This window comes from Ascaphus truei, chromosome 5 (assembly GCF_040206685.1).
Source record: "Ascaphus truei isolate aAscTru1 chromosome 5, aAscTru1.hap1, whole genome shotgun sequence".
NCBI classification, from domain to species: domain Eukaryota; kingdom Metazoa; phylum Chordata; class Amphibia; order Anura; family Ascaphidae; genus Ascaphus; species Ascaphus truei.
Genome location: NC_134487.1, coordinates 148474349 through 148499934, shown reverse-complemented (window position 1 = coordinate 148499934; position 25586 = coordinate 148474349). Strand labels below are relative to the sequence as shown.

General features: G+C 46.2%; 1 protein-coding gene across 1 annotated transcript; it reads right to left on the bottom strand.

The window, feature by feature from the left end:
• Positions 1–1406: 1406 nt before the first annotated feature.
• PLAC8L1 (PLAC8 like 1) lies at positions 1407–24872 on the bottom strand. Its single transcript, XM_075601038.1, has 3 exons — positions 24746–24872; positions 8106–8242; positions 1407–1743 (listed from the first exon to the last, which is right to left on the bottom strand). The coding sequence occupies exons 1-3, from the start codon at positions 24864–24866 to the stop codon at positions 1621–1623; spliced, it is 381 nt and encodes a 126-aa protein (XP_075457153.1). The 5' UTR covers positions 24867–24872; the 3' UTR covers positions 1407–1620.
• Positions 24873–25586: the final 714 nt, after the last annotated feature.

The window sequence follows — 25586 nt, the reverse complement described above, 5'->3', positions numbered from 1 at the left end:
TCGGTTTATCATTGTGACTCATTTACTATCTCAGGGCCAAATTCTGTAAAGGATATATGCATCTTTAGTGAGGTGTGAACCAAGTAAAGAGGTATTCACTAGAGCAAATGTAGTAGCTAAACTGGTACTAGAGTGGTTGACTTGCTCTGCCCTAGACTAATTCCCTATCCAATAGAAGTCTATGGGCAGGAGCTATAAATAGCAGGTTCCCTAGTGTAGAACCAGGAATACAGAGAATCCGGTGAAAGGAAAAAATGGAGCACTGCAGCAAAAAATAGAAGGGTTACAAAACTGTAACTAAGTTAAAACCAATTTAATGAAAAAAAAGTGACAGCATGGCATGAGCAGAGTAAGCAACTCTAACGCGTTTCGCGCATATTTCGGCGCTTTGTTTCCCTTTTTTGCCTAGCTACAACCAGGAATAACTTGGGTCTGAATTCAAGATGGAGCAGCCAAGTTACATGCTCTGAAGTAAAATCCAGGTTGAGGAGCAGAGTAATGACACAATGATCTCATTGGGTCTATGGGTATAGCTAGGAGTCAGCAGTAAGAAGAAATATGCCTGCATGATTAGTTACGTAGTCCAACGCTTAGTTCTCTACCTTATCAACACAAGGGTGGGCCACTGATGGGCAGGGTTACTGGATCTTCCTGTCATGAAAGTGGGTTTGTTTGGACTTTCCTTTAATAAACATTGTCATTTTTTTTAAAGTACCTGGCACCTGAGGGTGAGGTATATGACATTAGTGGTGGGGTTATGATGAGAGGGACAGGGTTTAGGATTCCAAAAGGTCTTACTGGCAACAGTTAGTTCAACAAAAAAAACATTTAAGCTTAGTACATAAACCATTGTGACTCAATGTATTAGTCTCACACTCAGAAAGTTGTTGTGCAAGCTCCATTACAGGTTATCGCTCACGAACCAGGGGACATTAACTTCCATTCAAGTCAATAGAAGTTATGCCCATTTTAGTGCATTAACCCGTAACGGAGCTTGATGAATCTGGGCATTAGTATGTGAGAGCGGACAGTGAGATAATCCACGTCATCAGTCAGACAGTCCTAGAATGCATTGAGACCATTATAAAATCACCACCCTTTATCACCAAACACAAACGTCAAGCTTGGAAACACTCAATTAATTTCAAGGTAACACCCTGAAGCAAATTAAAATAGATCAATGCTGTGTTGTAAGATGTGTGTGTTTTATATTGTCATTAAAAAAAGAAAATGTTGCTTTAATATCCTGCTTTTATCACACAGAGGTTGTACTCAAAGTTGTACACCCAGCAGTTCAATTTATACTATGGAAGGCAATATATCAAAGAAAGAAGCAATATGCATTTATTCAAAATATGGCACAATCATTTATTAGAAACATCATATCATATTTGATTTGGCTTTACTACAACAAATGAAAGATTTAATTTTATATTACGCTTTCATGTGGTGTTTGGAGCACAGATAAAATAAATGATTGACACATGGTCTATGTTCTCTGATTACAGTACATGGTGCACAGGAATTCTGTTGCTAACCTGCACATCCAGCCAAAATGTATACAGCACATCCCTTTCTTCTTCCTTTACGGAGTAATGTTTTATTACTCTACTACTGTAATTAGACTGATGGGGTTTCATGGTACACTAGAGTAGTGATCCGTCTCTTGAGTTCTCTGGCCATCTGACAAACTGCAAACGGCCAGCAGCAGTATACTGCCAGCCAGTCTTCACACATAGTTCCCTGGAAAATAAACATGTTGATGTTATTGTACACACGGCAAACCATTTAGCATCTTTTAATAATCTCACTGTTAAGGTACCTAGTTGAGATTGCTGTGGGAAAGGCAATTGGAAAACAAATTCAGGAATGAATAAAAACCCAAAGAAGTTCAGACTGTTTCTCTCCATATGTTATTAATAGTATTTCCAAGACCATGGTTCACTGAGGAGGGAGATGGTAGATTCCACAGAGCTTCTCGTAGTTAAAGATGACATGTTTAAACTCCTGATGGAGTCAATACCAGTGCTATAAATTAGCACACATTTGTAAAGATAAAATATCAAATGTAATGGTTTGCAAATAGCTCACATAGTGGGCATTAGCTTGAATTTCTTTTTTTGCACGCCCACTACATATTTTCAAGTGCATTTACAATATTTAGTACAGTACACGGTTTGTAGAATTTCTGCAGCAACCTGCATGGAAAAACATGATTTTTAGATAAATATTTGATGATCTTCTGGGGTTTTGTTTGTCAATCTGCACTTGAGAGCTGTGTTATTTGCTTAGGAAGAGGGTTTAATCCCCTTTTCTTGCCGGAGGGGTTGGCCAGTTTTAAGCCAATTGGTCTGATGGGGTTGGAAAGCTCCATACCCTGTAACTCTAACTACTACATGTAGATCTCTCATTTTAGGATACTGCATGAAAGGTTTTAATTAAAGGTATAAGGGAACAGGGTGTGGTATGGCTGACAGATTGGGAACAGGGAGGGCAGACTAATGATATGTTAGTGAGGTTGAGTGCACTAATTTACATTTATTTTAGATATCTTTATTTAATTGTATGTTCATTGTACAGTATGTACAGTACTTTGCTGACAGAGGGGCCTGCAATCCATTGTTCCTGATAGCAGTGAAATAAATTATAATGTAAATGATGAGTTTGAAAGACTGGAAGTTCTTTAATTGGCAATGAAGAAGCTGATTGTGTGATATAGAATTGTAAGTTTTACTCTAGCCATAAACCACTATGTAAAATATATAACATTGAGTTCCACATGTATAAATTGTCTATGAACACTAGACAAGGGGTGCACAAAGTTTTCTCCCTGAGCCCCCGTCTGCTCTCGCCCCACCTTCACCCCTCCCTGCTCGGCTCCGACATCAAATGACGTCGAAGGGTCATGAGATGTCACATTGCCATGGCAACGCACTGTCACGTGACCACACTGTGTCATTTCACGCCAGGTTACCATGGAGTAGCCAATGACCAGGTAGGAGAAGTTAGAGGCCTCACACGGTCCCCCGACATTTTATTTAAATTCCTTAGGGGTGAGCGCGAAACCTCTGTTACCGCCGCGCCCCCCCCCCCCCCCCCGGAAAATTTCGCACCCTCCAGTTTGCGCGCCCCTGCTCTAGATAGACCACATTTAATGTTTCTGAATGACTTGTTATAAAGAAGATAATGCTAGCCAAAAATAGAATATTAAGCACAAGTTGGGTTTGTGGCAGTGATGTCCTGAAATAATAGGATACTCACTGTGGCTCATTATTTTGCCTGGTGATGCTTTTAGAAAAAAAAGTGCTTAGAATGTTGCATCTAATTTCCACCAAGATTTGACGTGTCAGAAAACCGACTATAAACTTTCAATACACAGGCTACCCTATTATAAGCACACCACTAACATTTGTATTGTATTTGCCATGTGCTGTTCTTTTTAATTAAACAAAAGCATTGTGTAAATCTGTAATGAGTGGTTTCATTCCACATGGAATTGTGTACACTGGGGCCTGAGTTTGCTTTACTAATCACTCCTTCCCTTCCTCACCAATGGTGGTGCTTTTCACATTTTCACAACAGTCACCATGCAAATTTGGTTTTCAGGGAGGATCGACAAGGAGATACAGATTGCAGAAGACCTGCAGTGAAATCGAAGACTTTGTTAAAGAAGCCGACGACCTCACCAACAGATTATTGAGAAAGGAATACAGAATATCTGCTAGAATACAGTGTAGTATCCTTTTCAAAAGAAATAAGAAGCATAAGCTCAATAAGAAAAAAATCTGATACCCCAAAATTAAAGGGATACAAATAAAACAGATTGTTAATAAATACGTAGGGAGAAATTATTTAAGAAAAAAATGGTATTTATGTGGTGGATGCATTATTTGTCAATTTCAGAAATGCAGAGATCTCAATTGTCACTGACTTTCGAAGTCTCATTTATTTGGACCCAGTCTCACTGATTTCTAGCATGAGTGGTCTAATAGACTTTCACGTTTCCATTAAAAAATGCCATCTTTTTATTTTGTACCCCCATAGCTCAGGGAATCCAGTATTTAGAAATTTACATAGCTGGAAATAGGAATCATCATTTAAAAATACAATCCAAGGTGAGAACAGTGCACAGCAATACATATTTATAGGACACACCATGACATGCTTAAACATCAGAGTTGCAGAACATTTAAGATTCATGGAAAAGAAAAAACTCAAATTTCCCTTGTACTGTAATAAGGATTTTGAAAAGAAGCACTGTGGCATGTGCAGAAAATAAAATGTACAGGTATTTAACAAGGTAATTCATCAAGAAGATTAGGTAATAGGTTAATCTTTATTTTATTAATTTCCTAAAGATATTTTATATATAGATTTGTGTATAAAACTTTGGTTTTATTTACGTGTAGACTCAAATCTGATTATGGTTGTGTCAATGAAACCATTTACTGTATCTGGCTGGTTGCTATGTGTCATGTGCTACCTGGAGTTCCCTTATAAACTAGGAAATGGTAAAAGTCGTGTATACATCTTCTTAATATATAAAATCGAAAGGTTGGTACTAGCTGCGGTGAATCTGATTGGTCCTCAGCCGCTGGCCAATCAGATTGGTGGGTCTGACGTCACCCAACTGCCACTCTCTTCCCCCTCGGCGCCACGCCCTCCCCCCCCCCCCCCCCCCACACACACACACACACACAGTGTCACACACACACATACACACACACACACACCTCTCCCCTCCCGGCGTTCATCTCTCCCCTCCCGGCGCTCATCTCTCCCCTCCCGGCGCTCATCTCTCCCCTCCCTCCGCTCATCTCTCCCCTCCCTCCGCTCATCTCTCCCCTCCCTCCGCTCATCTGTCCCCTCCCTCCGTTCATCTCTCCCCTCCCTCCGCTCATCTCTCCCCTCCCTCCCTCCGCTCACCTCCCTCCCTCCGCTCACCTCCCTCCCTCCGCTCACCTCTCCCCTCCCTCCCTCCGCTCACCTCTCCCCTCCCTCCGCTCACCTCTCCCCTCCCTCCGCTCACCTCTCCCCTCCCTCCGCTCACCTCTCCCCTCCCTCCGCTCACCTCTCCCCTCCCTCCGCTCACCTCTCCCCTCCCTCCGCTCACCACTCCCTCCGCTCACCTCTCCCTCCCGGCGCTCATCTCCATGCCCGGCGGGGGAATAGGCAGTGGCCAGGCAGGCTGCAAAGATGGCGGTGCCCGGAAGGACCCCCTTCCTCCCTCGCGGCGCTTAAGATGGCGGCGCCCGGAAGGACCCCCTTCCTCCCTCGCGGCGCTGAGTGAGAAGATGGCGGCGCCCGGAAGTAGAGGTAGGTGTCGCGTGTGTGTCGCTCTAGGTGACACGTGTGTGTGTGTGATACTGTGTGTGTGTGTGTGTGTCACTGTGTGTGTGTGTGTGTGTGTGTGTGTGTGTGTGTGTGTGTGTGTGTGTGTGTCACTGTGTGTGTGTGTGTGTGTGTGTGTGTGTGTGTGTGTGTGTGTGTGTGTGTGTGTGTGTGTGTGTGTGTGTGTGTGTGTGTGTGTGTGTGTCACTGTGTGTGTGTGTGTCACTGTGTGTGTGTGTGTGTGTCACTGTGTGTGTGTGTGTGACACTGTGTGTGTGTGTGTGACACTGTGTGTGTGTGTGTGTGTGTGTCACTGTGTGTGTGTGTGTCACTGTGTGTGTGTGTCACTGTGTGTGTGTGTGTGTCACTGTGTGTGTGTGTGCCTTTCACGCCCCCCCCTGCCTTTCACGCCCCCCCTGCCTTTCACGCCCCCCCCTGCCTTTCACGCCCCCCCCTGCCTTTCACACCCCCCCCTGCCTTTCACGCCCCCCCCCCTTGCCTTTTACGCCCCCCCTGCCTTTCACGCCCCCCCCTGCCTTTCACACCCCCCCCTGCCTTTCACGCCCCCCCCTCCCTGCCTCCGGGCAACGCCGGGTATATCAGCTAGTGTTAAATAATAATAATATTAATAATATTTCCATTTATTTTTATTTCTTGTTCAGAAAGATTCCTAAACTTCAGAAGATGGTTTTCCAGTAGACAAAGTAAAAGTTGATGGCAAACCTGTGCTTCTGATGTTAATTCATGGAAGAAATGACTCCTTGTTCACTCACATTCTGCAGCAGTTGTTATATGCAGTGTGTGTGCTTGACGAGGGTCCAGGCAAAGAGAAAGACTTGCTGAGAGCAACTCATAGTTAGAGATCAATATCTCTGTCCCTTTCTACCTCATAGTGCTTTGAACAAAGGAACTTCAAACTACTGCAGAGTCAGATTTCCTGCAAGGCCTTGAAATTCTATACTTAAGCCAAACCCCCAAAATCTCAAATGCATCAGACCTCACTTAGGATTCAGTTTCCTTTGTTCCATATGAATTCAAAACCTTAAAACTTTATTCTCATGCAATTGTCTTGATATAAGTTCTCATTCATACATTTTAATATAATAAATGGATTTCTAATGTATTACATAACTAGGGAAATAAATTGTTGCATGTACGATATAATTAGACTCCTAGTATATACATGTGTAGCCCTTTTTCTGACGCTCCCAAAGGGACTACGGGTAACTGCACGCACCTGTGGCTCCAGGAGATCTGAGCCTCCGCTAGCTGGGAGCCTGGGGTAACACTTATAGCGCAGCGCCTCCACTTACCCAGGATTCCCGTGATGTGAGATTCCCCTGGGCAAGAAATACAACCATACACATATGAATGCAACCAGTTTCACTATAATGCAATAATACCCTCTTTATAATGAACCGTGGCAATAACACATATCAGACATAACCTTATACTATAACGCAATATAACCTTAGTGGCTCGGCCACTCTCATCCGGAGTAACGTCTCCGTCCCCTCACCGCGTGCCCCACACACCGTGTCCATGTATGGTACTATATTTGTATAGGCTCAGTCCTTTGGCCACTTCACTAGTGTCCCCAAAGAGTTACGCCTAAGGCGGGATCAGCGCCTGTTGACCGGTGTTGGTGCACTTGATGTAAATACATTCCGGTCACGGCGGTGACCGGTAACAACTTCGCAAAGGTTCAGACGAATCAGCGACCTGCCTCCGGTGCCGCAATGTCCAGCCGTCTGGTCCCAAACGACTCGCCACAACCGCAACTCTGCACCTTTGTCCCTAGCTGTCATACAGTAAGGGATGGCATTCCTATCACTATAGAGCTTCCCTGCAGCACTGCAACCTACGGTGACTTCAGGGATTCTCCTAGGGGCCTACGGGGTAGAACTGTCCTATGCAGGCGGGTCACTGACCCCCTGCACCCACACTACCTCTTCCTTCACCCTCCCGGATCCCCTCTCACTAGCTCAACCTAATACCTGCAGCAACCGCACTGCACTCAACACTGTGCCTTCTTGTCAGCGCGCACAGCACTGCAGCTGTGTCACTGACAAGACTCCACACCCACACACACACACACACACCTAAGGGCAGGGTCCCTACCTTAGGCCCTTCCCTCAGTACCTACCCACTACCCTAGTGGGGATTGGGGCCTGCCTGGGACCTGGGGATTACCTGACCTGGTGTAGGAGCCACTCGCTCCCTACAGCCTTCCTCCCCCTTCCTGCTCCCAGCTCCAACTGCCATTCCTAAGCCCGCGAAAAGTATCCCTTTCCCTGCTCTCGGGGATCCTGGCCTCTCATTGGCCACTCTGGAGCACCTGGGGTACTTGGCCCTAAGCCTCATGGGAACTGTAGTCCCGCGGAGGCTGCTGTAGCATTGGGGCCGCGTGCGCGCTTGTACTGCGCATGCGCGACTCCCTAATGGCAGCCGCAACTCCTGCACCTCACTGCACATGCGCGACCAGTGCGCATGCGCGCACAACTCGTCATGGCGGCCCCCGCTAGCCGGGTGCGCCGCAGAGCCTCGGAGCGCTTCCTTCTCCGGCCCCCACCTTCTCGGAATGCCGGTGGGTCCGTCGCTGCCTCCGGCGGCACCCGCAACCACTCGGCGCAGAGGCAAGGGGGTCTCTGGAGCAGAAAAGAGACCGGGGCTACACATGTAACACATTTTACAATTTGACGATACTGATTAATGTCGTAAATACTTTTATTGAAAAGTATTGTGGATTATTGAAAGGTCCAACACAAACTTACCTGTATCTTGTGTCGCTCTCTGATGCCTACTCTTAATGCCAGTAGGGAGCCAGGCAACAATGGAAAACATGGACATTCCCCATAAATTCTCGTCAAATGGCACTCCAAGCATGGCAACAGAAATAAACCACAGGCACCTGTGTGAAGCAATGAAAGGAGAGGATAGGTGAAAGGTTAAAACACCAAAGGTGATTCATATATTTCAATTGTATTAATAGACTGTCCTGAAATTAATAGCATACTGAAGAAACACAACTTCCCATTTATTAAGATTTTGGGGGCATAAAATATGTTGCATAGTTATAGTGCCAAAAGCATGCTGTAGTCACTGAACTAACCTCAATTTACAGCTCAAAGCTGTGGTTGTGTGAAGGGGTGGCAACCTTTTAAGCCACACGGCCACTAGTAGCCCCTAGTTTTCTAATGTAGTTGTTCTTGGTCTAAAACAATCTTTTTTCATACTGTGTATGTTGATTACATTTTCTAGGCACGATTAAATCTGATTACTACTTTAGTGTTTGACAGTTGTATAAATGCCACCCATGTGATTTGAGCAGTAGTTATGAAAGGTCAGGTAAGATGTATGAATAAAATCATACAACAAAATATTAAGTGATCATATCAACACCTAAAATTAACCTATTAAGTCATACCAAAGGAAAAAGTGCCCGGGCACTACCTCAATACAGAGTGTTGGGGAAAAATGTATATAGATGTTTTATGACCTTGTTGGGGTTTGGTTTCCCCTTAGCTTCGTGACCCCAACAGGATCTATCCAGGATCCTTGGTGATAATTGGAACACAGAAAAGAAAGGGGAGCGCAGGTTAAGGGATAGTGGAGGATGTTGATATTCTCGACCAGGTACTCAATTTGGGTGAGTAATGCCCAAACTGATTATCTGGACTATGATAGAAGGGGGAGTGATGTGTCAAATAATGTATAAATGTCACTTACACGGCCCTGTGCAAGTGCTATTGCATCAGGGTATCTTTTGTTCTTCCTTTGTTCTGCTGGTATGGATCTCATTCAATCTTTCTTGCGATCTTCCTTCCCTGGTCTGCACCATGTCCTCCCTGCTCCTGCCTCAGTCTGCTCCCGCTCTGAGTCACAGTGTTCCCCTCAGAACAAGGGAACAAAGTTAGATCAAAACAAATACAAGTGTGAATTCTGTATAATGGTGGCCGACAAAGGGAGGGAGAGAAGTCGAACAGGGAATCAACAAATGGAGCAGAATATACTGCAAACACTCACACGGACCAGTGTGAGTGTGATCCTAAAATGGTATCTTTTCTTCCCTCAGTGTTGGTAATTCTAATTTCCAGAGTAGAAGTCTAGAAGCCTTGAACTCTCTTATATAGCACCAACAGATGTAGGGATGGTGGATGATGGAACAAGTATAAATAAATAAATCAAATTAGTACTCACACGGGCTAGTGTGAGCGCACACTGATAAAGGTATCTTTGTCTCCTCTTACAGAACCCTTGTGCACTTCAGTGGTAGCTCTGTGACGCAGTGCTAAGACAAAGCTGGAGTATCTCCTCCGTGTGGTGGTGTGAATAGAAATGGTAATTCACACCGGAGCTATCTGATCGTAACTCCGGTGTGAATTACCATTTCTATTCACACCACCACACGGAGGAGATACTCCAGCTTTGTCTTAGCACTGCGTCACAGAGCTACCACTGAAGTGCACAAGGGTTCTGTAAGAGGAGACAAAGATACCTTTATCAGTGTGCGCTCACACTAGCCCGTGTGAGTACTAATTTGATTTATTTATTTATACTTGTTCCATCATCCACCATCCCTACATCTGTTGATGCTATATAAGAGAGTTCAAGGCTTCTAGACTTCTACTCTGGAAATTAGAATTACCAACACTGAGGGAAGAAAAGATACCATTTTAGGATCACACTCACACTGGTCCGTGTGAGTGTTTGCAGTATATTCTGCTCCATTTGTTGATTCCCTGTTCGACTTCTCTCCCTCCCTTTGTCGGCCACCATTATACAGAATTCACACTTGTATTTGTTTTGATCTAACTTTGTTCCCTTGTTCTGAGGGGAACACTGCGACTCTGAGCGGGAGCAGACTGAGGCAGGAGCAGGGAGGACATGGTGCAGACCAGGGAAGGAAGATCGCAAGAAAGATTGAATGAGATCCATACCAGCAGAACAAAGGAAGAACAAAAGATACCCTGATGCAATAGCACTTGCACAGGGCCGTGTAAGTGACATTTATACATTATTTAACACATCACTCCCCCTTCTGTCATAGTCCAGATAATCAGTTTGGGCATTACTCACCCAAATTGAGTACCTGGTCGAGATTATCAACATCCTCCACTATCCCTTAACCTGCGCTCCCCTTTCTTTTCTGTGTTCCAGAAGTCATACCAAAGCTATCTTCCACAATGATCTGCTATCGCTCACATATTACGGGATCGCAATTATATCTGTGGCCAGGTCTCCTGCTAGGCTCCACCTTGCCCCCACTTACCTCCGCAGGTGATGCGGATGCCGCCAGAGGTTGCCGTTAGACAGCCGTAGGGAGGGAGGTTGTGCATGGGCGACCAGATCGCCGGAGATCCGCGGCGGCACCCTGAGCAGGGTGCCACCATCTTGATAATGCGCATGTATGCGTAGTGTCTCCTAGAGTAAGGAAGCCCTTACATAGCAGCCCCCGGGGCTACTGATCGCATGCTGTGCATCAGCTAAAAGGGCTGCAAGATTCCCTGCTTCACAGAAAGATACATTTGGTGTGCTGCGAGCCACGCCAGTCAGAGCTGGGACAAGGAGAGGGTAGGGTGTGTGTGCAGGGTGTCTGTGGCCCCTGCACTAGGCCAGAGACCCCCATAGGCACCAGCTAGGCCCCAACTCCCCTGTATAGTTTGTGGCTGCTACAGGGACAGGCCCTTAGATAGAGATACTGCCCCACAGCATCATTAGTGTCAGGGACACAGCAGAACGCCACACAGCAGTTGCGGCCTGTGGTCTGGGACCAGACCACCACCGAAAGGCACAGAGACTATCATCATGGTGGGACACTCCAGCCATATACCACCCCACGTGGAGGCGGACACCATCGTGGACAATGTCGCTGGATCAGCGGATCCCTTATCTTCAGTTGGTGTTGGAGCACCCGGCAGGTATACCACCATTCTAGAAGTGCACCAACTGTGACACGTTAGTTGTGGGCAGTGCTGTCACACACACTCCTGGGTGGGTTGGCTACTGTGGACACCAGGTGGGGTAGGCACCCAGGGCACCTCTGTATATTGGGGGACACTCACCAGGATGTGGAATAAGTGGATGGACAGGGGAATACCGTTGTGTGGGTAAGGCCATACGTGGCCTACTGGTGCAGCCACGTGTATCCGAACACTTGCCTGGGAAAATCTGGGGCAATACCCCAGTAATGCTGCAACATTTCTGTGACATTTCTGCTGACAGACTAATGGCTCATCGGATTAACACAGCGGGGGTCCCTGGTAGTCCCATTCAAACTGAATGAGACTGCCAGGGACCCCCGCTTTGTTAATCCGATGGGCCATTAGTCTCTCTGCAGAAATGTCACAGAGATGTTGCAGCATTACTGGGAGATTTCCCCAGATTTTCAAAGGCAAGTGTTCGGATACTCGTTGCTGCATCTGTATGTATAAGTATTGTGTTACTGTTATTGTCTGTTCAGTAAAACTGTTATCTTATACCAAGTGTGTATTTCTTATATTGTCCTGTGATGGGGTTATCCAACACAGTTAGGATCCCGCCCAGGTGGAGGCGATGTCAACAGACGGATCAGGTACACCCAGGCTCCCAGCCGCGGAGGTTCAAGCCCCACGCGAGCCTCAGGTAACGCACCATACACACAGTAGCCGCCATATGTCCCATAGCACATCTTGTGCTGTTACATGTCTTTTTTAATTGGCATTTAATCTTGTCCACAGCATATAGAAATATCACTTGTGAGCACATTCACATATCTCAGACAGGTCTTTAACCCTGCTTTTCACCCTTATCTCTTAGCATACAATGCTTCCACTGCAGTCAGGGTTTCTGGGAAATGACATGCAAATGTCAACTTGTCCACACAATTGTTCTGATGTTGACCCACATTTCAAATGCCATCATATCCACAGCATACATCATACTTTATTACCACCTCCTTTAATTGATGCTGCAGTAAACCAAAGTTATTTCTTCATCATTCAATCAATTACATTCCATCACTAAAAGCAGCAATCCAGGCTTCATTTTTTTATATTACAGGATTGAAGCAGGTTGTCTCCAAAGCTGAACCACATTGATCTCAGCTCTGAGGACACCCTGCTTCCTGAGATACTTAACTCCGTATGGGGTGCCGGTGTCTCTGGTAAGCTTAAATGTCCTGGTCACGTGGGCCAATAGGAAGCCGCAACGGATGATGTCACGGCTTCCTATTGGCCTGCATGACACAGGACATTGCTGCTTTAAGCCATATCCTCCTTCTCCTATTACCACACACTTTATAACTTTTTCTGTTAGGCAAAATCACATTCCTGAATTGTAATGCCGATGTAGGATTAATGCATTTCACTGGGTACCAATTCTGCTACAGTACCTATCAGGAATACTGTATAGATGGGCTAGTGAGAGGGTGTAAAAAGAGCATGTCCACACAAGTCTTCTTTTCTCATGGGAAGTGCTCGGTTTTTCCTCTGTTACCTCGAGATAATGAAATGTGCAGAAGATGATAAAGTTAGCTAGAAATATAATCCATTTGTACCCTAATAAAATAAAGCAAGCCAAGTACATTATCTCTTTATGATAAGATTAGAGTTTATCACAGTCTAAATCAATAGAGTAGGCCGACATGGGTCCAGATTTAACTCAAATAATACTTTTTTAATTTAGTGTGAAAATATTCATTTTCTTGATCTCTAGTGTATGAGATTACCATGAGAAACTTTACACTGCACTGGGCTCTGGGAAGAACTCCTGAACGGCCGCTTTAAACTACAGGTATTTATAACAAGGCTGTCCCATGTTATGGCCCATAAATTGTCACCATGCGGTCCGCTCAGTAAGATGATGCAGAGTGCAGAGACAGACCCGTGGCAGACACTGGAACTCTGCAGAGTGTGAGCAGCAAGCGAGTCCGTCCGCCTGCCTGCCACCCAATCCCCATCCCCCAATCACTCACTTCATCACACCTCCCGCTGGAGAGCAAGAGTGGGGGACGGAGAGAAGGGATGGAGAGAGAGTGGATATAGGGGAGAGATAAGGGATAGGGGGATGGGGAGAGAGTGGACGGGGGAGCGAGAAAGAGCGGATGCGAGTGAGGGGGGAGAAAGAGAGAAAGGGGATGGGGAGAAAGAGGAGATAGGGGATGGGGAGAAAGAGAGGGTATATGGGGAGAAGGAGAGAGGAAAGAAATAAAGCAGGGATGGGGAGGGGATATAGGGGAGATAGAGAGAAAGAGGGTATGAGGGTGACGGTGAAGGGGTAACCAGGCCATCAATAAAGGTATTATGCCCGGCTGGTTACCTCTGAACCATATTTGTGGGTTTAGAGTGTCAGCTCTTGGACCCATTGGTTGTACATGAAATGTAAAGTGAACAAAATAAGGCACAAACAATTAAAATTGATATTTTGTGAGCAAACTCAGATGCAGCCTAAACAACAGTGGTAGGCCAGACCGCAATACACACTAAACTAAACAAACTGGTGTTCATGGCGCAAAATGAATGTGAATATAACAGTGCAATATAACCGTGCAATAAACCCAGTGAATATAAAAAGACATGGATATCACTTATACTGCAAATCCATGGTACATGATCCTCCGAAGTGGTTCCTCCTTGAAAAACCTTATATAGAAAAGAAAGCACAGATACAGTACATGCAATATGGTGCATTCACTTTTTACTTTCATTGACAAACAACACAGGGGGGAAAAGGACAACTCACACTTTCCCCGTTGGTCAAAAGCAGAGAGTGACTTTGGGCGCACTCCAACCCTACTCCCGACTCGGCTCCTTGCTGTGTGCATACCCACGTGCACGGCTTCCCCTTTCTGCATCTCTCACTCGCGTCCCGGGTTGCCTTGCATCAGTCTTGTGTCAGCTGCGCTGGTTCCTGGTGGAGTGTGTACAGTGGCCTCTGAAGTCCAAAATGCACCATGTTGCATGCATGTCACAGGCTATGAGTTTCAAGGGGGGGGGGGTTGCGGTAAAAGTGTTGTCACATTGTGTCTAGGTAGACGGGGCCCAGAGTTGCTGGCCACCCCAAAAATGTATCCGGGAATCAAGTCAGACAAGACTCATCGCCAAGTTCCCTGCTTCGGCACAGACCAGAAAGGTAAAGGGGGCATAGGGATGTGTGGTGCCCCTGAAACAGTCAAGGGGTCCCTAAGTTAATGAGGATACCCAGTAAATACCCAGGTCATCCAGAACCAGTATAGGGGTTCCGGGGGTACTCCAATCAGCTACAAGATTGTGAGTGGACTTTTAAAAGTCCAGTCCTAAGTATTGTATAAAGTGTGGGGAATATGGCTAGTAAGAAATAACGTGCAGCTTCTTATTCTATTTCCCATAACCAAAAGACTTAGGATATTTTTAAAGTGTATATTTTAGGAAACAGTGTGTTTTAAAACATATGCTTGTTCACAGTATAACGAACTGTGTCTACTCATACAGTGGGGATCAAAAGCCAGAGAGGAAAACTGAGGACAGGAGGGAAGAAGTCAAGTGCCCACGTCCTCAGATCAAGGCACGCCCATTGAATTTCCATTTGGCCCACCAGACTGGCTAGGAAACAGTGTGTTTTAAAACAAATGCTTGTGCACAGTATAACGAACTGGGACTCTCAGACAGTGCCACTGTGTCTACTCATACAGTGGGGATCAAAAGCCAGAGAGGAAGTCTGAGGTGTCAAAACCATTTGGACAAGAGGGATGAAGTCAAGCAGCCACGTCCTCAGATCAAGGGACACCCTTCAAATTTCCATTTGGCCCACCAGGCTAGCCGGGGCCTGTCACCATGGGTGGCATTGAGGGAATCAAGGGCCAGAAGTGCCAAGTGTCCCATGCCCCTTGGTTCATTCAGATTTCCAGGTAACCCTGTGCGTTCTACCAGCTTGTTTTTGATTAACTGCAGAGATTTTTCTCACGCTCCTGATAGGGGAGGCAGTAATCTGAAAGTCAGAGGTATTATAACACCTTCCGGCCATGAGATAGTTAGTTCTCCAAGGTTCTCCAAAGTGTTCTCCAGAGTTTTCCAGTTGTAAGTCTCAAGCAAGAAATGGGCTGCTTCAGGAAAAAGCTGCCTGGAATATTTTCTGTCTTGTTTTGCAACTGTGATCAGGGATAGGATTCCCTGCAGCTAGGAGAGTCTAGGTTGGTACTCCAATTCCCAACTAAGTGTATCTTTTTGCTGTATTTTGTGTAACATTGTGTGTTTGCTTATTGCTGTGAATACAGTGGCGGCAGCTTTTATTTGAAGCAATGCCGCCGGCCGGGTGTGTGTGCGCAGCGTGGAGACGCGGCACGTTGCGGCGCACTGTGACGTCACAGTCACGTGCGCGCCCAGCTTCCCCGGGCTTCCCCGACACCCCTGGAGATTAAAGTAAGGTAAGCGGGGGTGCGGGGAAGCAGAGGGGCAGAGCAGGAGCCGGGTTCGGGGTCGGGAAGGGGGGGCAAATTGCGCGCGAAGTGGAGGGGGGGGTGCGTGGGGGAAACGCGGTTGGCGCACGGTTTTGACCGGCGGCAGCCGGAGTAGATCCCGGCATGCCGCCGGCATTACTTCAAATAAAAGCTGCCGCCACTGTACATTTACAATTTATTTCATTACAGGCATACCCCGGTTTAAGGACACTCACTTTAAGCACACTCGCGAGTAAGTACATATCGCTCAATAGGCAAATGCCAGCTCACACATGCGCCTGTCAGCACGTCCTAAACAGGAATACCAGCTCCCTACCTATACCGAAGCTGTGCGCAAGCGGGGAGACTATAGAGCCTGTTACACATGTGTTATTTACATCAGTTATGCACGTATATGACGATTGCAGTACAGTACATGCATCGATAAGTGGGGAAAAGGGAGTGCTTCACTTTAAGTACATTTTCGCTTTACATACATGCTCCGGTCCCATTGCGTATGTTAATGCGGGGTATGCCTGTATCTGGATTTGTTCAATGCATGATCCTGGTAAAAAGGTGTCAATTGCCTGGTCTCCCGTGACAGGTTATATTTACTGGTGGCAGCGTGTGGGATCATTGAGCTTTATGTTTTAAAATCCTGAGGGGTCTCCTAACATTAAGAGGAACTTGTAGATTGCAAGCTCTCAAAACAAGTAGTGACTTACACACGTTACACAAAGCAGAAAAAGCGCAGGTTCTCTGTCACTTAGTTTAGTGCCAAAGGGTGAAGATGGACAGCAGGTCAGGTCGGTACTGGTCATGGGACCGCACCAGAGTTGTTGCCCGGTGTGGAAGTTATGGATTGCATACGGATGGACAGTCAAAGTCAATGCTTGAGGATGACTTGGAGAATCATGAAGCCAGTATAGCTTCACCTGAGGGGGACATACCCTCACCTGCAGTAGCAGTGTCCACTGGTCTAGCCACGGTGCAGGAGGTAATTCCAGCCCTGGTGGTCATGGAAGGACAAGGGGAGGGAGCGGGCGACAACATGGACATTGTTGGGGGGCCAGAAATAGGAAGTGTAGCCGTGGTAGCCCCAGTGGCTAGCAGTCTCTCTACGTCCGGAATTGCCACACTTCTTGCCTCTTGGGGAGAAGGGGACACCCTTACAGAAAGACTTCAGCTGCTTGCAGCTGAATAAGGGACACCAGCCCCACACTCCAATCCTGATAACGGGGACCAGTCCGCCCCTGGAGTGGACCATCACAGCTTCAGCAAATTCATTGATGGCATGGATAAAATTGACAGGTACTTAAAGATTTTTTAAACACAATGTCACCGGTACCGGATGCCAGAAGGGGACTGTGTTTCACATTTAACTCTGTTATTGTCCGGCGCTGCCCTGGAGAATCTCTAGGCTATCCCCGCCGCGGATGCCAATGACTACAGACACGTTAAAGCCCTTATGCTTACTCACACAGTACGCCCTCACCCCAGAAGCATACAGAGGCATGTTTAGGACGGAGGATAACCGCCATCGGGAATCCTACATGTGTTTTGCCACATGCATAGCTTTGCATGGGACACAGTGGGTGGAGGGATGTGCTGCCACAAAGTACCACAGTTTGCTGGACTTATTCTTTAAAGAACAATTTATGCAGCAATGCCCACCGGACTTATGGGAATGGGTCTTTGACCACAAACCAAAGACTGATGTGGAGCTGCTAACATGGCTGATGAATTTGTCACCAGCTGGGCACTCATCCGAAAGAAAGGGGCTGCCCCTGAAGTGGCCACCCTGGCCAGGGCAGCCAAAAGCACTCCTCAGTGGAAGAAGTGCACCCAAACCTACAGAGTTCAAGCACGAGAGAAGCTGCTATCAGTGCAACAGGACTGGTCACCTAAAACTGGACTGTCCGGACCGTCCAAAGTCCGATACCCCTTCACAGGGACAACGCTCTCCAGCTGCAGACTTCAGCAAAAGATTCTGCACTTGCAGCCCGTGACACAGCCATGGAGACTGGGGGACATCAGATTGCACTGGCCAGGTTGCAATCCAACGATGTCCAGCAAAAGCATTTGCGCCAAGTGACCATTGTAGATCGCCAAGCTGCCGGCTTGCTTGACTCCGGTGCCACTGTAACCCTGGCCCGACCTGATATGGTCCGGCCAGAGGATATGCTCCCGGGCACAGGGATGCAAGTGACCATGACAGACGGAGGACCACGGTCCATCCAGGTTGCCTGGGTCTTTCTTGATTGGAGTGGCGGACGTGGCATGAGGGAGGTTGGGGTTTTGCCCGGGTTAGATACTGAGGTGCTCCTCGGTAATGACCTGGGGCACGTTACATGTATTTTTACGGCGGAATTGGCTCCTGTTGCAGCGATTACTAGGAGCCAGAGCAAAGGATTTGCACATGGAGGATTTTGCCGTCCCCCTGCATTTGGGACCAACAGTTCCAGGGATCTCCCAGGAGACCAGACAGGTAAACTAGACTGAGTCGTGACAGTGTACTGATTTACCTTCCCCTTTACTTGTTCCTGTTCCCCCAGACTTAGAGACTAAGGGTGGGTGGCCAGAATTAGGGACACAGATTAGGGAAGCGGTGCGGGATGATCCCATATTGGAGAGCATAAGACTCCGGGCGTCCGAGACTGCCTCGGACAGTGGGAGTGACTGGTTCTTATGGCATCGTGGGCTCTTGTATAGAGAGCAGGGTTCTACCACACCAGTATGTATAAACGTAGAGATTGACGCTCATACAAGTGTATAGACTCACAAACTGTATTACAGCATATAGGTAGATAGGAACTTCCATAAATAATTCCAGCAATTATATAATACTAGGTTAAGGGGGGACATGAACATGGGACCTAGCGGTCAGTCAGCGCGACTACCGCAGATATGGTTTACCCTGCTTACCCCCCTTACCATATACACTTCTGAATTCTACCACACCAGACAGGGTTTGGACAGGTAGAAGACAGTTAGTGGTACCGAGGGAGTATAGGCAGCAACTGTTAAAGGTAGCCCACTCCATACCACTTGCGAGGCATCAGGGGGTCACTCGGACTAGAGCCTGGCTTATGCAGTATTACTACTGGCCGGGGGCATCAGGGGCAGTGGCAGATTTTTGCCGGTCTTGTAATGCCTGTCAGCTTGTAGGTAAGGCGGCTGATCGTGTGAAGGCACCACTGAACCCACTACCGGTTATAGGGGAACCCTTCCAGAGAGTAGCTATGGATATAGTTGGACCTTTCATGATCCCCAGTTGGTCTAGCAAGCGTTACATCCTCACTGTGGTAGATTTTGCTACCAAGTACCCTGAGGCTGTAGCACTATCCACCATCGACGCTAGGGCAGTAGCAAAGGCATTAATAGTTATATTCACTAGAGTAGGTTTCCCTAGTGAGATTCTAACTGATCATGGGTCACAATTCATGTCAGAATTGTTACAGTGTCTCTGGGATTCGTGTGGGGACAATGCACCAATGCACGACCCCTTACCACCCCCAGACAAACGGTTTCTGTGAGAGGTTCAAATGGTACCCTGAAGAAAATGCTGCGAGCTTTTATAGAGGCTGAGGGAAAGGACTGGGAGATTCACCTACAGCACTTGCTGTTTGCTTACTGAGAGGTACTGCAAGAATCTGCTGGGTTCTCTCCCTTTGAGCTCCTATATGGTCGCAGGGTCCGGGGACCTCTTGACTTATTCCGTGAGAGATGTGAAGGGGAGACTACCAATACTGATGCTTCTGTGCTACAGTATGTGGTAGATCTCAGGGACCGGTTAGAAATGCTTATGGGGTTGGCACAGGCTAATCTCAGGGAAGCTCAAACCAAGCAGAAGACTTGGTATGATCAACATGCCCATAGCAGAACATTCATCCCAGGACAGCAAGTACTTGTTCTGAAGCCCACTTGTCAGAACAAATTGATGGCTGCATGGCCGGACCATACACGGTTATCAGGAGGATGAATGAGTGCAACTATGTTGTACAGTTAGATGGAGAGAGAGAGAGAAATAGGACTTATATTAATATGCTTAAGGAATATTTTCAACAGTGTGGCATCAGTGAGGGCTATCTGTAGCCCACCGATGGGGGACCTGGCGAGCAATGCTCTGCCTGACCTCCTAGAGGAATCTAGGCAGGGAGGCACAGTAGAGCAGGTAGAAATAGGGTTGCAGCTCAGTGTGCAGCAAAGGGCACAGGAAAAGGCTATGTTAGAGCAGCATAGGGTTCTGTTCACGGACAAGCCGGGCAGAACATATATCACAGATCATCCAGTGGAGACTGGTGATCAGAGACCTCTGCATATGCATGACTATCGCATATCAGCAGAGGCGAAGGGCAGTATAGAGAGGGAAGTAGAGGAGATGCTGGCCCTATTGGTAATTAGACCATCTCAGAGCCCTTGGGCTTGTCCGGTAGTCCTGGTACCTAAGAAGAACGGAACTCAGCTCTGTGTGCACTATTGAGACCTCAATGCTCGGTGTCAGATGCCTATCCCATGCCTCGCATGGATGAGCTGCTAGATGAGCTCGCAGGGGCAAGGTATCTGACAACAATGGATTTGTCCAAAGGGTATTGGCAAATCCCACTGACCAAGGTGGCACAGGAAAAGTCAGCATTTATCACTCCAAGTGGCCTCTATGAATTTTTAGTGATGTCATTTGGTATGAAAAATGCCCTGGCTACCTTCCAACGCCTGGTCAATAGGTTACTGGAAGGGATGCAGGGTTACGCAAGGGCACACGTGGACTACATTGCGGTATTTAGCAGTTCATGGGAGACTCAGTTCATGTAGCAGTGGTGCTGAACAGAATTAGGGAAGCTGGGCTGACATTGAAGCCCACAAAGTGTCTATTAGGTATGGCAGAGGTATTGTACTTAGTGCACAATGGGTGGTGGGCACCTTAAGCCAGAACAGGCTATGGTAGAAGCCATAGTTCAGTGCCCTGTTCCCAAAACCAAGAAGCAGGTCATGGCTTTTTTAGGCACCACTGGCTATTATAGAAAGTTTGTCATGCAGTATAATGCCATTGCGAAACCCCTGACTGACTTGACTAAGAAACGACTCTCGGTTCTGGTAGCCTGGTCTCCTGCTTGTGAATGTGCTTTCCAGGCATTGAAGACGGCACTGGTTAGTGCCCCTATCTTGGCAGCACCAGACTATTCAAAGAAGTTTCTGGTACAAACCAATGCCTGACTATGGTATCGGTGCTGTACTCAGCCAAGTGGGGGGGGGGGGAGGGGGTTGAACATCCTGTGGTATACCTGAGCAGGAAACTGCTGCCCAGGGAAGTGGCTTATGCCACAATTGAAAAGGAGTGCCTGGCCATTGTTTGGGCTTTGAGGAAACTGCAGCCCTATTTGTATGGCAGAACATTCACAGTAATCACTGACCACAACCCACTAAGTTGGCTACAGAGGGTATCGGGGGAGAATGGCAAATTGCTTCGCTGAAGTCTTGCATTGCAGGAATTTGACTTTTCCATCCAACACAAGAAAGGCAGTGAGCATGGCAATGCAGATGGACTCTCCCGTGAGGACATGCCCTGTGAGCCAAGGACCTCAAGAGGTGTCAGGCCAGTGGTGCCACCAGACGTGGTGACTGCCACAGAGCCTTCATCTTGAGGGGGGAGGTGTGACGGTGAAGGGGTAACCAGGCCATCAATAAAGGTATTATGCCCGGCTGGTTACCTCTGAACCATATTTGTGGGTTTACAGTGTCAGCTCTTGGACCCATTGGTTGTACATGAAATGTATGTGATTGTGCACCAATAAAGAATTTATGTGTGTTTTACCTTTCCAGGAGGGCTAACCAGTGGAGCTTCACAGGCTTTGAGTTTCAAGGATGGGGGGAGGGGGGGTTGCGATAAAAGTGTTGTCACATTGTGTCTAGGTAGACAGGGCCCAGAGTTGCTGGCCACCCAAAAAATGTATCCGGGAATCAAGTCAGATTCTTGGGGACATATAGGCACACATAATCCTCCCTTGAAAACAGTTACACAACTCACCGCGAAGTTCCCTGCTTCAGCACAGACCAGTAAGGAGGCATAGGGATGTGGTGTCCCTGACACAGTCAAGAGGTCCTAGGTTAAGGGGGATACTCATTTAATGCTCAGGTCACCCAGAAGCTGTATAGGTCATGACTCACCACTAAGTTCCCTGCTTCAGCACAACCCAGAAAGGTAAATAGGGCATAGGGATGTGAGGTGTCCCTGAAACAGTCAAGGGGTCCCTAGGTTAATAGGGATACCCAGTAAATGCCCAGATCACCCAGAACTAGTTCAGGGGTTCTGGGGGTACTCCAATCAACTACAAGATTGTGAGTGGACTTTTAAAAGTCCAGTCCTAAGTATTGTATAATGTGTGGGGAATATGGCTAGTAAGAAATAACGTGCAGCTTCTTATTCTATTTCCCATAACCAAAAGACTTAGGATATTTTTAAAGTGTATATTTTATGGAACAGTGTGTTTTAAAACATATGCTTGTGCACAGTATAACGAACTGTGTCTACTCATACAGTGGGGATCAAAAGCCAGAGAGGAAGACTGAGGACAGGAGGGAAGAAGTCAAGTGCCCACGTCCTCAGATCAAGGCACGCCCTTTGAATTTCCATTTGGCCCACCAGACAGGGTGGATTGAGGGAATCAAGGGGCAGAAGTGCCAAATTTCCCATGCCCCTTGGTTCATTCAGATTTCCAGGTAACCCTGGACATTTATTCTATATAATCCAATGTGGCTGTTTGGGCTGTTTTTAGACAAAATCCCCATTGAAGGCTGCATCAGACTATAAAGAATTACCCCCTTATTCTTAATGGATATCTAGTTGAGAACAAGTGGACACAATAGGAAACAATCTTGTAAGTGGAAATAGAAAAGTAGCTCAAGAGCATAACCTCCTCGGAGTAGCAGCTGCGCAGATGATCTAGGAGTGTATAGTACATTGGTTGGTAAGAGTAGTAGCAACAAATATACTTTGAGCAGTCAAGAATGCCAATAAAGTGCCACATGAATTAGTACTGGAACAAGCCCTAAAGGCCTTTATTTGTGATATTAAATTGCTTGGGAATATAAGTATGCCTTTTTGCAATACATACTGTATATTTGTGTAGTATACCACTACCGTTCAATGCCAAGTACAAACCTTCTTGTGCCACAGAACATGTTTCACAATAGACGAAGACTGCAATGATGACAATTACTAAAGCACCAAGTCCTGGTAGTTATTGAATCTTATTATGTAATGGCCAAGGAAACATCAGATCGCTGGTTAGTTCTCACCTAGATTATTGTATCAGTCCTACAGAATACATCTTCTGAAGGTTAAAGTAACTAAAAGAAGAACAACAAAACATTTGCAGAGATGGCATTAAAACATGTATTTCTTTATTTCTGTAAAAAAAGAATTGAGTATTGGGTTATGATGGATTCTCTCTCATGCCTCAAAGATATGAAGAGTACAATAGGTATGCATTTTCCAGAGCACAAGTAATTCTGGAACATTAGGTTCTGCTCTGACTGTATAGACTCAGACGGTACCTGAGAAAAGTTGTTCCTCTGTAAAAGGTAAGGGATAAAACAGCGTGCTAGAAGATGTGATGGATAGAATAGAAATTACAGTAACTAAATGCTTTGAGTAGGCACAAATAAATAATACAACTTTGGAATTTGGTGAATAAAAAGCTCAAGTTTTAAAGTACTGTAAGTAACAAAATGTGCAAAGTCTGTAGGCCAAATGCCCCTTATTCCTTTGTAAAGTTGAACTCAAGGGATCCTGACCAAAAGAGGCAACAATGTATGGACATTGGAAAAGAACGACGAGATAAATGGGACTTTAAACTAAAGAAAGTGTAGATGCAATGGGAAGAAAAAATATATATCTGCAGGCCTTAAATAAAATGTGTGTGCATCTCACTAAAATAGAAAGAGAGGCAAGCAACAGATGCTAGTAATTCACGTCATTATTCCATAGTGGTAAATGTTACAGATGCAGCGGCCGTTATTCGAACAAATCACGGCGCAGTTTTCATGTGCATAAATTGTAATGTGTACAGTACTGTGCTACTGGGTCAATTTCAGGTGTTTAAAAACCAGAACACTAAAATGCCATTTTCTGCACTCGCGTCTTAAGGCGGCACGGTTAGAAGAAATCCCGCGCCATGACGTGGGTATTCCGAGGTATACACCGCGTGAAGTGTTTCAATAACGGCCGCTGCATCTGTACACTCTGTGTTCTTTGTCCCTTAGAGTCAGCCTTTAATACTACACAGTGTCATTAAACAATTATACATTGTACAATGATTTTTGGGTCACATCAGGCACTCTTGGAAGATGTCATGTGGGATATTGACTGCTTTATTTTATTTGTTAATTTATTTATTTTATCCACTTAGAAAATTATTAGTTGCTCATTTGTGAATGTTTTGTTTTTCCTTATTTAAATGCCATTAACAAATCATAACTACAGTAGTTACTTGAGATATCTCATAATGAACCACGATAAAAGTTCTTCATAGATTTTGTTTGCACATGACAATTTGGGACCACTCTCAGTTTCAAATACAGGCAGTCCTCGGTTATCCAACGGAATCCGTGCTGGAAGTAGCGTTGGATAGTGAAACCGTTGTACAGTGAGTCCCATGTTAATCAGTGGCGGTGAGCGTTGGATAACACATTCAGGCGTCGGATAACACATTCTGGCGTCGAAAAACAGCCCATAGGGAGGCATTGTAAAGCGTTGGATATACCATTCGTTGTAAAGTGAAACGTTGGATAACCTGTATACTGTAGATAATACAAAGACCATTTCTCTCCCCCTCCCCGGTTTTCCAAGAAGTATTTCACCATTGACCTACACGAATGTAGTAACCATTCATGTTGTTGTGCTTGATGTTAATGTTATTCCCGATCAGCTGCTAAATATGTTAATAAATGCATATGACCAACACATTTTCTATTATAACAAACTGTCCACAACTAAAAAAAATACAGTTAAATGTCTCTTACAAACGGTTTTGTCGCTGAATGCACTGAAAAGGCCGGTGCTCCAGTCCCCACCAGTCTGGACAATGGTTGTAACTGTTGTGGTACTCAGGCCGCCTCTGCAGGGCTGGTTCACCTCAGGCATTATAGGTTGGTTTGTCCAGCTAAGGAAACAAAATGAATTTCTTCTAATCCAATGGGAACTCATTCTGTAGTTTTACATTTGTTCATTGGTCTGTAAATTCCTAATAAAATTCAGATTAGTAACAGTTTGGGAGACTTTGCCCCTTACAATGTATCTATCTATTAATGAGGTGCTACCTGCCAATGTTGGCAATCCTAAAGCTGCGCTTATAGTAGTGGCGACAGCGCCAAAACAAGAACATGTAGTCCGTCACAGGTGGCCATAGTGGGCACGACGGCGATGGCGCTGCGTAGCGACAGGGAGACCAAAATCGCGGTGAATGGATTTTGTGATACCCCGCAACGGCCGCATCATGTGACTGGCGGCAAGCCAATCACATCTCCATCTTGCCTTTTGTGCCTTCCCCTTTGCGGATGTCACCGCCCCTTGCCGCCAGTGAAATCACACTAATCGAGTGCAAGTTTCACTATAGCGACGGCGGTGTGACTTCAGCATTCGCGAGCACGTTGCAGTCGCCATTACTATAAGCGTAGCCTTAGAATTGAAAGTGAAGCTGCAACACCTGTACTTCACAATTCTTGCTTCCATAAACACTTGGTGAAGTAGTACCTGAAATCTTTAAAGATTTACTTTGAAAAGCATCTGGACATGCAACGTTTCGGGCTGCACCAAGTCCTTTGTCATGAAAAGGGAAATGACCCTACAGGATGGAAACTTGTG